Source organism: Benincasa hispida, chromosome 4, assembly GCF_027475165.1.
Source record: "Benincasa hispida cultivar pf3 chromosome 4, pf3_genome.v1.1, whole genome shotgun sequence".
Taxonomy (NCBI): domain Eukaryota; kingdom Viridiplantae; phylum Streptophyta; class Magnoliopsida; order Cucurbitales; family Cucurbitaceae; genus Benincasa; species Benincasa hispida.
Window position 1 is genome coordinate 7,413,623 of NC_143481.1, and position 13,181 is coordinate 7,426,803.

A 13,181-nucleotide genomic window follows, 5' to 3' on the forward strand; every position below is an offset into this window, starting at 1 on the left:
GGGCGGGGATGGGAATCGAGTTCGGGGTCGGGGACGGGGCGGGGATCCCTTCCCCGTCCCCGACCGGGGACCCAATTTAAATCCCCGGTTTGACTCCTGCACCGATCGGGTCGGGGACCCGCGGGAAATTTTACCATCTCTAGTTATAATAATCTGTGTTTGAGGTGCAAATTATTATAATAGCTGGTTATAACAGTTTGTAAATTACGTGCATGTTATCTTAATATATATCACAATTGATTCTACTTTTCCATATATAAAAGAAAAAAAACTTAAATGAAATATCATATTTTCATGAACCTAAATAAAACTATTTGTTCCACAATTTGTATAAAATGTGTTGAACGTTGCATTGTCCTCATTCCATCAATTAAAACCTTGTTTGACGTATCAAACTTCTTGAGCATGCAACAAATACAATTTCATTCTCTTCAAAGGATATTAATCATTGCCCAACACATTAATGTATGTAGAGATAGAGAAATTTTACAAACAGCTAAAAAAGAAAATCAAATCACATTCATGTCCATGAAATAGTACGGAGTGAAACATAAAAAATATTATAAAGTACAAGCCATAATTTAGATATGTCCAAATTAAACATGGAAAAGCAGGTGATGAAAATAATTGCTCAGGCGTTGTGTAAAAGAAGAACTTTGCAATACTCCAATTTAACATCCGCTGGAACAGACAAAAAACTATATGTATTATGCATTGCGAAATATGGTATTCATAAGCTTCGCCTTCTGTCGAGTTTGCAGTTCTGGAATATCATTAAGTTCATTCACAACCTTGGCACATAGCTCAACCTTCGTTGCACGTTGCTCTTTCGGAACCAAGTATAGTTGGGATTCCATCAAACTCATTTTGTGACAAGTCATGTTCTTGGGAATCGCCAGTAGGAGCACCTTCATGCATACGCCCTGGCACATTTGAGGCCATGTCACCAGGTGTCTCTACCCCTTCTCTAGTTGCCCGGTCTTTGCTGAAGACGTAGGCTAAGTCATCAAAATATGGGAATGACTTGTTCAGGAGCCCTTTTACTGTAGGATGGTTCTACATGGAGAGTATGGTTGGCCAATATAACAGGTGACAATGAATGGAAAAAAAAATGTTTATGAAATTTTACCTTCACCCAACCATCGAACGTCTCTTTATCTGCAGTGATGCATTAAAATTCTTCATTCCAACCGAGCCCACTGCATGTCGGTCTTCGCATTTCTGCTATAGCTTGGTACATTCTTTTAAGGCTCCTCACCCTACAATCTATGGTGGAGGTCCCTTGTATTCTACAGCCAGGTATCTTATCAGTCATCATACGTTGTAACTATGTCAAGTACCCAAGGCGAAAGGTTCCATTGTCTGTGAAGGAACTCTTATTCAAAAGTGCCTATGAGTGGAAGCGGATATTTCCAATTTCATTATGACAGGATTTCCACACATACATTCTAACATACATATTTGCATTGAAAACACTAATTACTGGCATGCTTTAAAAGATAAATACAAAAGACCGAGAGACGTACCAGCTGAGGATTGTTTTCACAAGAACTTAGTCCAACTGTGAACGAACTCCTCTCGTTCTTACTCGTCCAGCAAGCAGTCGCCTAGTAGCACCATGGTTGTCTACACGATCAGGACGACACCACCACTCGAAGCCCTTAGTATTCTCGAAGTGAGAATCCAAAGGGTGGACTTTGATGGAATTGGTAGAGGTAAGGAGGAAAAGTAGTCGTGTATGACAAACAAGCAAGTGGGAGAAAAGGGATGACTATCGTATAGTCGAGTGCTTGGTCATTTAGGTCGGGGTACACGATCATGTAGGTATAGTTAAGTGATCGTCTATCAAAAGGTAAGCGATCATTCAGTTACGCTCGACGTGCTAAGCGATCGTCTAGTAAGAGTAAGCGATCGTTTAAGAAATCGCGGACGATCGTTTAGAGACGCGGGTGTGCTATCGATTAGGAAGGCGGGCGCTATCGTATAGGCTCTCAACACTGAGCGATCAAAGGCTTTCACACCGTGAGCAAATTTTTCGTGTCTCTTGCAAAATGAAAACAAATTTCATTTTATTCTTCAGTTTCAATAACTGAATTCAGCTTCCCACTTCTCATTTTTCATTTTATTGTTTTATATATTAAAAAATATTTTTTAAAAAAAATATTCGGGACAAGGTTGGGGATCCGTTTTTTATTCCCGGTTTGATCCACATCCCTGGTCAAACTGAGGATTCCTCACCTCAATCAGGACGGAGACCCGACCCCGCGGAGATTTTTGCCACCCTAATCATAGGAGATAACGTATAACTAATGGGAGGGAGTGAACGAGCAAGTCTGTGAAAGAAGAGCAAAGAAATAACGTTACATTTATTTAAATCATTAACTAAAAATGCATGGAAGAGTGAGAACTTAATCCATAACTAACTATTAAATCTATTTTCATGAAGAAAAAAAAATCATTAAATCCAAGGTTATATTAGGCATATACTTAAGAATGAGGGGCTAAATGAGAATGTAAATATTCTCCTCATTTTGACCACAGTCCTTTTTTTATTGAAAAAATAAATATAAATATAAATGTAATTATTTTTATTTGTCCGGGACTTGTATTTGTTAAAATAATTAAAAAACAAAAACAAAAAGACCCCGTTAAAAAAAGTAAAATAGCTAAAAAAAAAAAGGTGCGAAACGATAGATTGACAGGATAAGAATTGTTGAAATATCTAATAGTAAAAGTGAAAAAGAATGGAGAGGTGTGATTGTGAGGATAAGAGTGAAATTAAAGTGAAAAAAGAATGAAAGGTACCTACACTGCTACACACAATGGAGAGGCATATGATTGTGAGGATAAAATGGATATTTTAAAAACATTTAACGGTAAATTGGGAATCTAAATATTTTTCTTTACGCTGTGTTATATATATATATATAGTAAGATAAGATTAAAATAGAGGAGAAAAATAAAAAGAAAAAAATAAAGAAAAGAAAGAAGGTTACGGAACAATTGCCAAGTTTATCGTTTTTTATTCCCGTTTTTTGTTTTTTTCCCAAGATAAATATGATTTTATTCCCGATTTTTATTATTTTTTTATTTTTTTTGCAAAGGTAAAAATCACAAACTTACCATACAATTATCAATCTAACAATCGTATCACTAACTTGCTTTTCAACCTTTGTGATCATTGGTTAAAATATCAATCTAACAATTGTATCACTAACCAATGGTCAAGATTAATTCACTAATAAAAGTTGTTCTATCATTTACAATTATTAATTTAAGAGGTCGTTTGGTTTAAAGTTTTATAGATGTACGAAGATATAAGATGTTAGAAAATAAGATGCCTGAAAATAGGATGTTTAGAAATCAAAGATAACGTGCGTTAGCTATGCATGAAAAATGATTTTATAAAAAAAAAAAATTATGTTTGTATTTAATTCATAAAACTAAGTATGACAATTATATAATTACAATAGATTTTAATTATCATCTCATATACTGATAACAATTAATTAACTAAAACTAATAATAATTTTAATTATGAATATTTGAAAGTTGAGCCATTTATAATTAAAATGAACTAATTAATATATTTAATGAATATCATATTAATTACAATATGATTCTTAATCATTTTTATAATTAATTAAATTCAACATGATTTATTTTAATTTTAATTAAATCATATAAGAAAATATATTTTAATAAGTAATGTATTATATAAGTAGTCAAAAAATGAGATTAAAATAGAGAGATTTTCAAAAATTAAAAAATAAGGAAAAATATTTATACAAAAAACAAAATTTAATTATTTTCTCCTTTTCCAACTTCCGGCTTCTTCTTCTTCCTCTTCAAGTATAAATCTTTTTCTCCTTCCATTATGAATCTTCTTCTCTCCTCCTTCGATCATAAATCTTCTTCTTCTTCTTCTTCTCCTTCTCCTTCTTCTTCTTACAATGGAAGGTCAAATTATAGACCAAGTGATAGTAACTTTTAATAACTTTGTTGATAGTTCCAATATAGTAATTAAAATGATAATCATGGACAATTGAATACCAAGTGATAGACCAAATGATAAAACACTGTTATCTATCACAAATAGACATTGATAGTTATCTATCATTGTCTATCTGTGATAAACAATTATAGTTTTCTATCTCTATGATATTGATAAACAACAATAAACTACTATCAATGATTTATCAATAGATAAAGATATTGTTCATGATTTTGTTGTCATCAACTATACACTAGACGTTGTTATTGAATATGAAATTTTTGTTGCTTTTAGGTAGTTGTGATAGACATTGCTATCACTATCTATCACAAATAGATACTGATAGTAGTCTATCATCGTCTATCAATGATAAACAGTGAGAGACTACTATCAATTGTCTATCAATAGATAATCATTTTATTGTTGCTAGTTGTTGGTAGTTTTTTTTTTACTTTTAGATAGTTTATAATACAGACATTGTTATTGAAAATTTTGTTGCTTTTATATAGTTGTGATAGACATTGTTATCAATATCTATCATAGGTACTATAGAAACTGATACAAGTGTCTTTTTTTTTTTGTTGTCATTTTTGTAAATAATTTGACATTTTTTCTATCCATGAAAATTTCTCATAAAAACATGGTATGTTGATAAAGAATACTAAAAAAAGTCATATATATATATATAAATTGTTAATCAATTATAAATAATCGATTATCATTATATGTTCATAACAAAGTATCAAACTATAAGTGATCTCAATAAATAATTGTTTGATTATTAAAAAAGAAAACAATAAGTAATCAATGAAAAATGAATTTTTTTGTACTAATTAATTTAACTAATTCTAGTTTAATATTAAATATAGGAAAAAAAAAATACATTTTTGGTCCTAGATTTTAGATTTAGTTTCTATTTAATCCCCTAGATTTCAAAATGTTATATATTTAATCCTTTAAGTCTTGAGTTGGTTTTAATTTAATCATTTGGTTTACAATTTACTCTTGACATTTAAGTTTTGCTTCAATTCAATCCCTATGTTTCAAAGTTTACACTTTTAACATCAATTTTTCACTAAATACTCACTTTCTGTCTTTTGAAGTTAATTTAAGTTAGTAACTTAAAAATCGTTAAAATAATTATAAATAATTAAAATTCACTCATTTTATTAATTTTAAAATTAAATTTAAAATTTTACTTTTAATTATTTTTAATTAATTAATAAAAATTGACGTCGATTAATAAAAATTTGAGATTCTATGTAAAATCTTAAAATCCTTATATCAAATTAAAACAAAACTCAAATCTCGAAGTCAAAGTTGTAACATTTTGAAACTTAAAAACTAAATTGAAACAAAACTCAAAATTTAAAAATTAAATATATAACATTTTAAAACCTACGAATCAAATAGAAACTAGAACCAAAACCTAAGGATCGAAAAGAATATTATTCTCTTAAATATATTTAAAATACTGTTAATTAATTAATAATTTATGAAAAAAAGTAATTACATTCATTTAATGAATTATAATTGATTTTGTTAAAATAATATTAATTAATTAATTTACTATATTTAAAATAAAATTATATATAAAATGAAAATCATAAAAAATAATTAAAAAAAAAATCTACAGTTTCCCCTAGATGTTAACAAGTACATCGAACATACAAAGTTTAAGGTATAAAAATTGATTCAATCCTTTGATATAAAACTATTTTGCCTAAAACACCACCCAAACATGTGGAAAGCATAATCGCGATATGACAAATAAACTTCCGCCTTTACCACGGATGTCTACGTGGGTTTTGCTTCCCATAATGGACGGGCAGCAAAATCATCAATTTCTCTTCCCAAGGGAAAAGAAACAGAAGACATACAAAATATAATCACTACTTTACCCATCAAATATACATATAGACCATCAAAGAATCAAGCAATTGACCACATAGTGAAGGGAAAAAGAGTTTTTAAACAAAAATCATTCCAAGCAGACCTGAAAAAAAAAAACGAAAACAAAAACCAAAAAAGGGCAACTGAAAATCATTTGATAATTCCCACATATCTAGTGGGAATCAATCAAAATCCGTTGAGGGACATTGTTTTTTATTCTCTCATGAGTTGTCTGATCAGACAAACATTTCAAGTACTCCCAAAACTAAGCAAAAGGACAGGACAAGGACAGAACAGTTAGAATCTTCACGATGGTAGCTTCAAATTCATGCTAATATTGAAAAGCAAGTGCAGAAGCAGAATAAAATTAGCTAAAGCTACCAGCCATAACATTATATATTCTAATAAACATTTAAGTTCCTTATTAGTTCTCACGGTCTCAAACGAATAGTTAGTAAATCATATTCTACATAACTCAGGTCCATCAAAATTCGGTTCCGCTCCATGGATGGAGGGATTTATAGCAAACCTCGATAACAAAGCTGAACATTCAGAAATGAAGCAACTTTGCCCATTATAGATAGTGAGATCCTACAGAGAAACGTAGAAGATTTGCCCACCCCAGGCTTCCGGCGGGACAATTGCCTTGTATAAGGACTAAAGATTGTATCCTCTGCCTTCCAATCATCAGTTCACTTGCTGTTGATGGGTGCCATACATAGGGTAAGCTCCATATGCTGCTGCATACATGGTTGGTGGATCATAAGGTAGCGGCAGAGCATATCCATATCCGCCATACATTTGTCCTCCATAGTAGGCTCCACTCCAGTGGTTACCATAATCAGCTCGGTACTGTCGATAGAAAAGTACTAGTTATAAGATACTCAATATAGAGACAAATTTAATCAGCTAGCATACCAATATTTCAAGAATTTAGAAAGCACATATATAGATTAGATCTACACACTACTTAATAAAACCATCACCGTTCACCAGGGAAGTTCTAAGCATATTTCCTTCTATTTCCTTCCCTCATCCATTCTCTACCTCTGTATATTCCATATGGTAAAGATTCCATGGGATCTCACAACAGGGACTTTTTATTTCCTTCCTAAATGCTGAATGTAATAATATTTTATATGGGTTATTTAGTAAATCCTGGTATTATAATTTGACAGGGATGTTTCCAGTTGTTCCTTCAAATCACATTGTGCATAAAAGTTGTGGTTGAATTTACTTTTCTTAAATAATTAGAAAAACAGAGCAAACACATAAAAAAGGAATGATAGATTTGCTAACTACCATGTAAGTAAAAACTAAGAAGAGTGCATTCACCAGATAACAGTAGACTCTTTTGGTGGGGAAAAAAGAAAAAAAAAAAAAAAAGTTATTCCATAAGCATCTCCTAACCTGAAAATTGAGTTAGTTGTATGTTTCTACCATTTTCACACACACACAAGAGAATTACCTGCTTATTTGTCGGACTACGTCCCCAAGAAAGACGTACTGTTTGCTTGCCAATCACAATTCCATTTAATTTCTGCAATGCCTCTTCAGCATTCTTTCTACACAGCAGAATTAAAGAATAGTTGAGTAACTGAAACGGATGAAGAAACAAAAAACTCATTCTTCGTGTATGGTCAAGTCAAGCAACTCATGGCCCATGAAGTATACCTGTTTGCAAATTGGATGAAACCACAACCTTTTCCGACTGGTATTTTAACAGATACTATGTCTCCATGCTGAGAAAAGAGCTGCTTAAGATCATCATCGGTAACATTTGGATCAAGCCCTCCAATGAATATCTTTACACACATCCCCCAAAACCAAGACGAAGAGATAAGAAAAAAAGGAAGAACAAGAGAATTAGCAAGAGAAATAACGATTGATAATATGAAGACAAAATGAAGCAATCCAACTCACAGTTGTATTTGTAAAATCTCCATCAGACTGGTGTCCATGGGAGAATGAACCATTTGATGCATATCCTAATACCAAGACAATATAAAGTTACGGCTGATGCATGAACAGCTTAATTTGCCAAGGGTTAGTCCTGGTGGTCTTATAAAATTACACCACAACCTTGACATATATACAATGTCACCAGTATAAAAAGGCCCTTTTTAAGGACGTGATAAAATATTGACTCAAAACTGTGCAAATGGATCCAATATTGTTTATGAGCAAATAATTACACAGATAAAGTATTACATACCTTGTGAAGAATATTGCTGCTGATATCCAGATGACTTTTTGGGTGTCGCTGCACCAATGCGCATAGGCCTGCTTGAGCAATATATGCCATTCATTTCAGTCATGGCCTGAGACCTCTCATTATCATCACCAAACCTTACAAAACCATAACCTTTCGAACAACCAGTATTTGGATCATAGACAACTTTTGCTGCTTTGACAGATGAATATTTACTAGCAAAAGTTTCATGCAGTACACTGTCAGTAACATCCGCTGCTAAATCTCCTACAAAAATAGAAAGATCAGAACCATTTTCTGAACGCTTGTCGCCAGTGCTAAATGTTGCCCAGTTTAGCCGGAAAGCTTGCTCAGTATTAGGCATCAAAATTGAAGAATAGTTCTGCAGAACTTTCTCTGCTGTTGTATGAGAGAAAAATTCTACAAATCCATAGCCTTCTGATATACCAGTTTGCTTATTACGAATGACTTTAAGGGAAGAAATCTGCATGTAATAATTACGTAAAGCATGGGACATAAGAAATGTGCTTAAAGAGAATACAACAAAGACTGTCAAGAAAAAGACCAAAAGCCAAAAACACATTCTCCTAGAGGATTCCTTTGATAGATTCTCTTATAAGAAACGAAACAAATCAACAGACAAGGAACATCCATAATGTAAAAGACACAAGAAACACACGCACACAAAGAAAACAACAACAACTTGGCTAGTATCATATCTTACTTTATTGAAGAATAATATGTCAAAGTAATTTCATTTAGAAATCATGATTAAATATAAACTGGAATGTGCATAATGACCAATATATTATTAGTTAAAATCACAAAATCAAAAAGAAATATAAGAAAGAAAAAAATCAGGCTATCTCATCTTTCACTTGAATGAAATTAGTAGTGTTGGTACTTGATGATATAGGAATTCTGAATGAACCGACATGCCTCCCACATATTCAGATATTCTTTACTCTTAGACTTCTACACTCCTTACTTTCTCTACTTCTTTTTTCCTAAAGTATCTAAACAAAATTAAATAACAAGACTAAAAGGGAAAAAAATTAAAGTTTACACGACTTGTCTCATTCAATAACATAGAAATTAGAACGTAACAATTGAGGAAAACACAACATATATAGTATAAAATATCATTTAAGGAATGCAAAAGTGAAACAAACGGATGCATTGACTACACAAATTTGGGCCCTAGTTGATGATAAATGCTCTGGAATTAAACAAAGCCTCAAATCTGATAATAACAACAGATCCAAGTAAGAGTTTTGCAGTTTTCTCCAAGCAGTCTCCCGTAACAAAAATAGTAAACCTGTTAAGACTGACTGCAAAATCAATGACTTGCAGACATAAAATTTAAAAATAAAATCCTGAGAATTTTGCTGTTGACAACCCTCAGTTATTTCATTAAAAAAAAATGTATCATCTATATTGAGTAAGCTAAATGACGCTAGTGACGGTTAGAGAGACAGATGACGAATTGATTTCTTAGCCAAACAAATCCAAAACAGTAGATACCAATAAAATGGCAATAAATGAATCAGTATGCATTAATATTCTAAATGAAAAGAAAAAGAAACATAAATTGTAAAATAATAAAATTGGAAACCTCGCCGGTGGAAGCGAAGCAGCTATGGAGGTAATTCTCATCCATCCAATGCTGCAAATCGCCAACCCAAATAGTCTTGTTCTCGCTGGTGGATCCCTGGTGTTGCTGCTGGTGCTGCTGGCCATTAATCTGATGCGGCGGCGGCGGCGGGTATTGACGGTACGGGATATAGTGCGGCGAAGGCGGAGGCACGTAATGCTGCGGCGGTATCATCGGGTGCTGCATTATCATCGCCGCCGCCGGATACTGCATCGCCATCCACCGCTGCGGCTGCGGCTGTTTGTGCGTTTGCTGATTCTGCTCTGTCTGATGCGCTGCCTGCTGCTGCGGCTGCGAATCAGGGCCGTTGGATGGCATCTTGTCGCACTCTTTGAGTACAGCTCCAAATCAAGCGGAGAAACAAAATTACAGATTCAAACTGGGAAAACGAAGAAGGAGAAGAATGAAGAGAGAAAAGCGAACACAAGAAACAGGCTTATGAATCAAGGTTTCAGAGATAGAGAGAGATAAAATCCATGGCGATGATGACCGCAAGCTGAAGAAGAAGAAGAAGAAGAAGAAGAACAAAGAAGAAGAAGATAAGCGAGAGAGAAAAGAGAGGAGGCTCAATTAGGGTGGAATGGAACAGCCGAAACCAAAATGCAAATCAATAAACCACCGATTCATGGCTGGATTTGTAAACGCGGTGGCTTCTCAAACCCTTAGATCAAACCCTATAAAACGATCCCAGCCGTTGATTTTATTAGTAATTTATATGCAACGTGCTGTCGTTAAGTTCACTCTCCTCTTCATTCGCCGCAACTGCCTTTTGAGTCTTTGATTTTCCATTTCACCCTATCAAAACCCATTTTTCCCTTTTATTTTTACCTCATTCGGTAACTTTTTAACTTTTTTAGCGCCTGAATTTTTAAGAATACACATGGTTTACGGATTTACCGCTACTTTCCTTAAGCCGGCTCTATTAGGAATCAGAGTGTAGACTAGTTCGTGTATAATAAATTTACAATTTACACGCTATTTTTTATCTTTTACCATTCGTAAATACTGGATAGTGAATTGTGATAAAAATTTTAAAGGGAATTTTAAGAAAGTGTTTGGACTTAGATGCATTTAAGGTTGTTGTTAGAAGGGATAGAAGTGGATTATAAAAAATTCTATTGAAAAAAATAAATTTTTTATCTTTTTTTTATCTAGTTTCTATTTCATCCTTAAATTTTCAAATATTACATATTTAGTCTTTAATTTTGAGTTGGGTTTCAATTTAATCACTAAATTTTAAAATATTATAATTTTACATTTGAGATTTGAGTATTATTTCAATTTGATTCCTAGTATTTAGGAATTTACATTTTTAGCTTTTATTTTTTTATTAAATATTCACTTTTAATTATTGATATCAATGTTTATTGATTAATTTAAAACAATTATGAACTAAGATTTTAAATTTAAGTTTAGTAGTGATGAAAAATAGTGAAACTTAATTAATTATAATTATTTTAATTATTTTAAATTAATCAATAGACATTATCACTAAAAACAAAAATGAGTATTTAGTGAAAATCGATGTTAAAAGTATAAATTTTGAAACTTATGGACCAAATTGAAATAAAATTCAAATATCAAAAATAAAATTCTAACATTTGCAAACTTAAAATTGAATTGAAGTAAAACTCAAAACTCAAATAACTAAATGTGTAACATTTTGAACCTAGAGATAAGATGAAAACTAAACCCAAAATATAGAGAGCAAAAAGGAATTTTCTTTCCTAACCTTTATTTATGTTTGGTAAAATATATTAAGATTAATTCTATTAAAAACATGCTCATTTCACCTCTATTTTAAAACCACATGATTCTAGTTTTTAGATTCTATGAAAAATTTTAACTTATATTTAGTTTTCAATTTTGTATTTTAAAATTAAGATTCATTTTATATATCTTTTTTTTCTTACCTAATCAAATATATTTTCTAATTTCTGTAAGTTAAATGCATCCATCTTTTAAAAGATTATATCATATTTATTTTTTTTAAAAAAAAATTCTTAATATTTAAAATTAATCTGGACCAAACAAAAATATATCTTTCTAAGCAGTGGTTTAAAATTATAAACTACAAAAATAAAGATAAAAGATTAAATATTTCTGTTTTAATTATTATACCTAAATTAATATACTTTATTTATTTATCGAAGTGTAACTCAAGTATTGATTTTTCTAGAAGTACAGTCGTTGATAATTATTTTAAAAACTACGACAAATCATCTCTATCCCATTTTAAATTCTTGCAGAATTCAACTTCACATTGTAATAAAAAAAATAATTTTATAAATCATATTTAAGATCAACTTACCTAATCTTAAATTCTCGTGGGATCCAATTTCACTTTGTAATAAATTTTTAATTTCCAATTTTATCCTTGGATTTATTTATATACCTGTAGTATCTTTCTCACATTCATGCAATTATTTTTTTAAAATCACACCATATTCAATTATTTAAAAAAAAAAATAGTAGATTCATTTTAATATTTATATTTGTTTAGAATGCAATAAGTCAGATTCCGTTTGGTAATCATTTTGTTTTTAATTTTTATTTTTAAAAATTAAGTTTATGGACATTACTTTCAGCTCCAAATTTCTTAATTTGTTATCTACTTTTCACTCATGGTTTAGAAAATAGAATCAAATTTTTATAACTAAAAAAAATAGATTAAAGAATGTAGATGAAATATGCTTAATTTTCATAATACAACTAAATATAATTGTCATCTATTTATTTTAAACTACATCAATTCATTTTTCAAATTAATTATAAATATGTTTTCGAAACTGTAAATATATAATAATTATTTTTGAAATAAAGTATTATCAATGGGCAATTGTTATTTGAAATTGTAAAATATTTAAATAAAATTAAACAATACAAAAAGGTAACGTGGGAAATTTTAAGTAGTTGACAATTAAGGGATTTTCAAAAATAGAAAAATAAAAGAAAATATTTAAATAGTAAAATTTAATTATAGTTTTGATAATCACAAATAGATAATCTGAAGGTATGGGTATGTTTACTTATTGCAACATAAGTCTCAAGCTTTTGAAAAGTTCAAAGAATAAAGACTGAAGTTGAAAATGCACTAAGTAAAACAATAAAAAAAAACACTTTTGATCTGATCGAAGTGGATAATATATAGATTTAAAATTCCAGAACTATTTGATAGAATATGGAATTGTATCCCAACTCTCAGCACCTGATACACATCAACAAAACGGTGTAGTAGAAAGGATAAACCGAACCTCGTTAGACATGGTTCGGTCCATGATGAGCTACACTTCCTTACCTGACTCGTTATGGGGATATGTAGTACAAACTGCAGCTTATATTTTGAATTGTATTCCATCCAATAGTGTTTTTTAAATACCTTTAGAATTATGGAATGGTCGTAAAGGTAGTTTACGCTATTTCATAAT

At 31.0% G+C, this 13,181-nt stretch overlaps 1 protein-coding gene across 1 annotated transcript; it reads right to left on the reverse strand.

Annotated features, from left to right (window-relative positions):
- Positions 1-6,254: 6,254 nt before the first annotated feature.
- Positions 6,255-10,445, reverse strand: LOC120075695 (polyadenylate-binding protein RBP47-like). Its single transcript, XM_039029309.2, has 6 exons — positions 9,715-10,445; positions 8,103-8,583; positions 7,811-7,875; positions 7,562-7,692; positions 7,356-7,452; positions 6,255-6,739 (listed from the first exon to the last, which is right to left on the reverse strand). The coding sequence occupies exons 1-6, from the start codon at positions 10,069-10,071 to the stop codon at positions 6,575-6,577; spliced, it is 1,296 nt and encodes a 431-aa protein (XP_038885237.1). The 5' UTR covers positions 10,072-10,445; the 3' UTR covers positions 6,255-6,574.
- Between the last annotated feature and the right edge of the window lie 2,736 nt (positions 10,446-13,181).

What these genes read in the sequence shown, in the direction of transcription:
- LOC120075695 (XM_039029309.2), bottom strand. Translation starts at nt 10,071, where the DNA reads ATGCCATCCAACGGCCCTGATTCGCAGCCGCAGCAGCAGGCAGCGCAT. An exon ending in GAGATTTTACAAATACAACT is followed by an intron (nt 7,693 to 7,810) that starts GTGAGTTGGATT and finishes ATGTGTGTAAAG; the next exon opens with ATATTCATTGGAGGGCTTGA. An exon ending in TTCATCCAATTTGCAAACAG is followed by an intron (nt 7,453 to 7,561) that starts GTATACTTCATG and finishes TCTGCTGTGTAG; the next exon opens with AAAGAATGCTGAAGAGGCAT.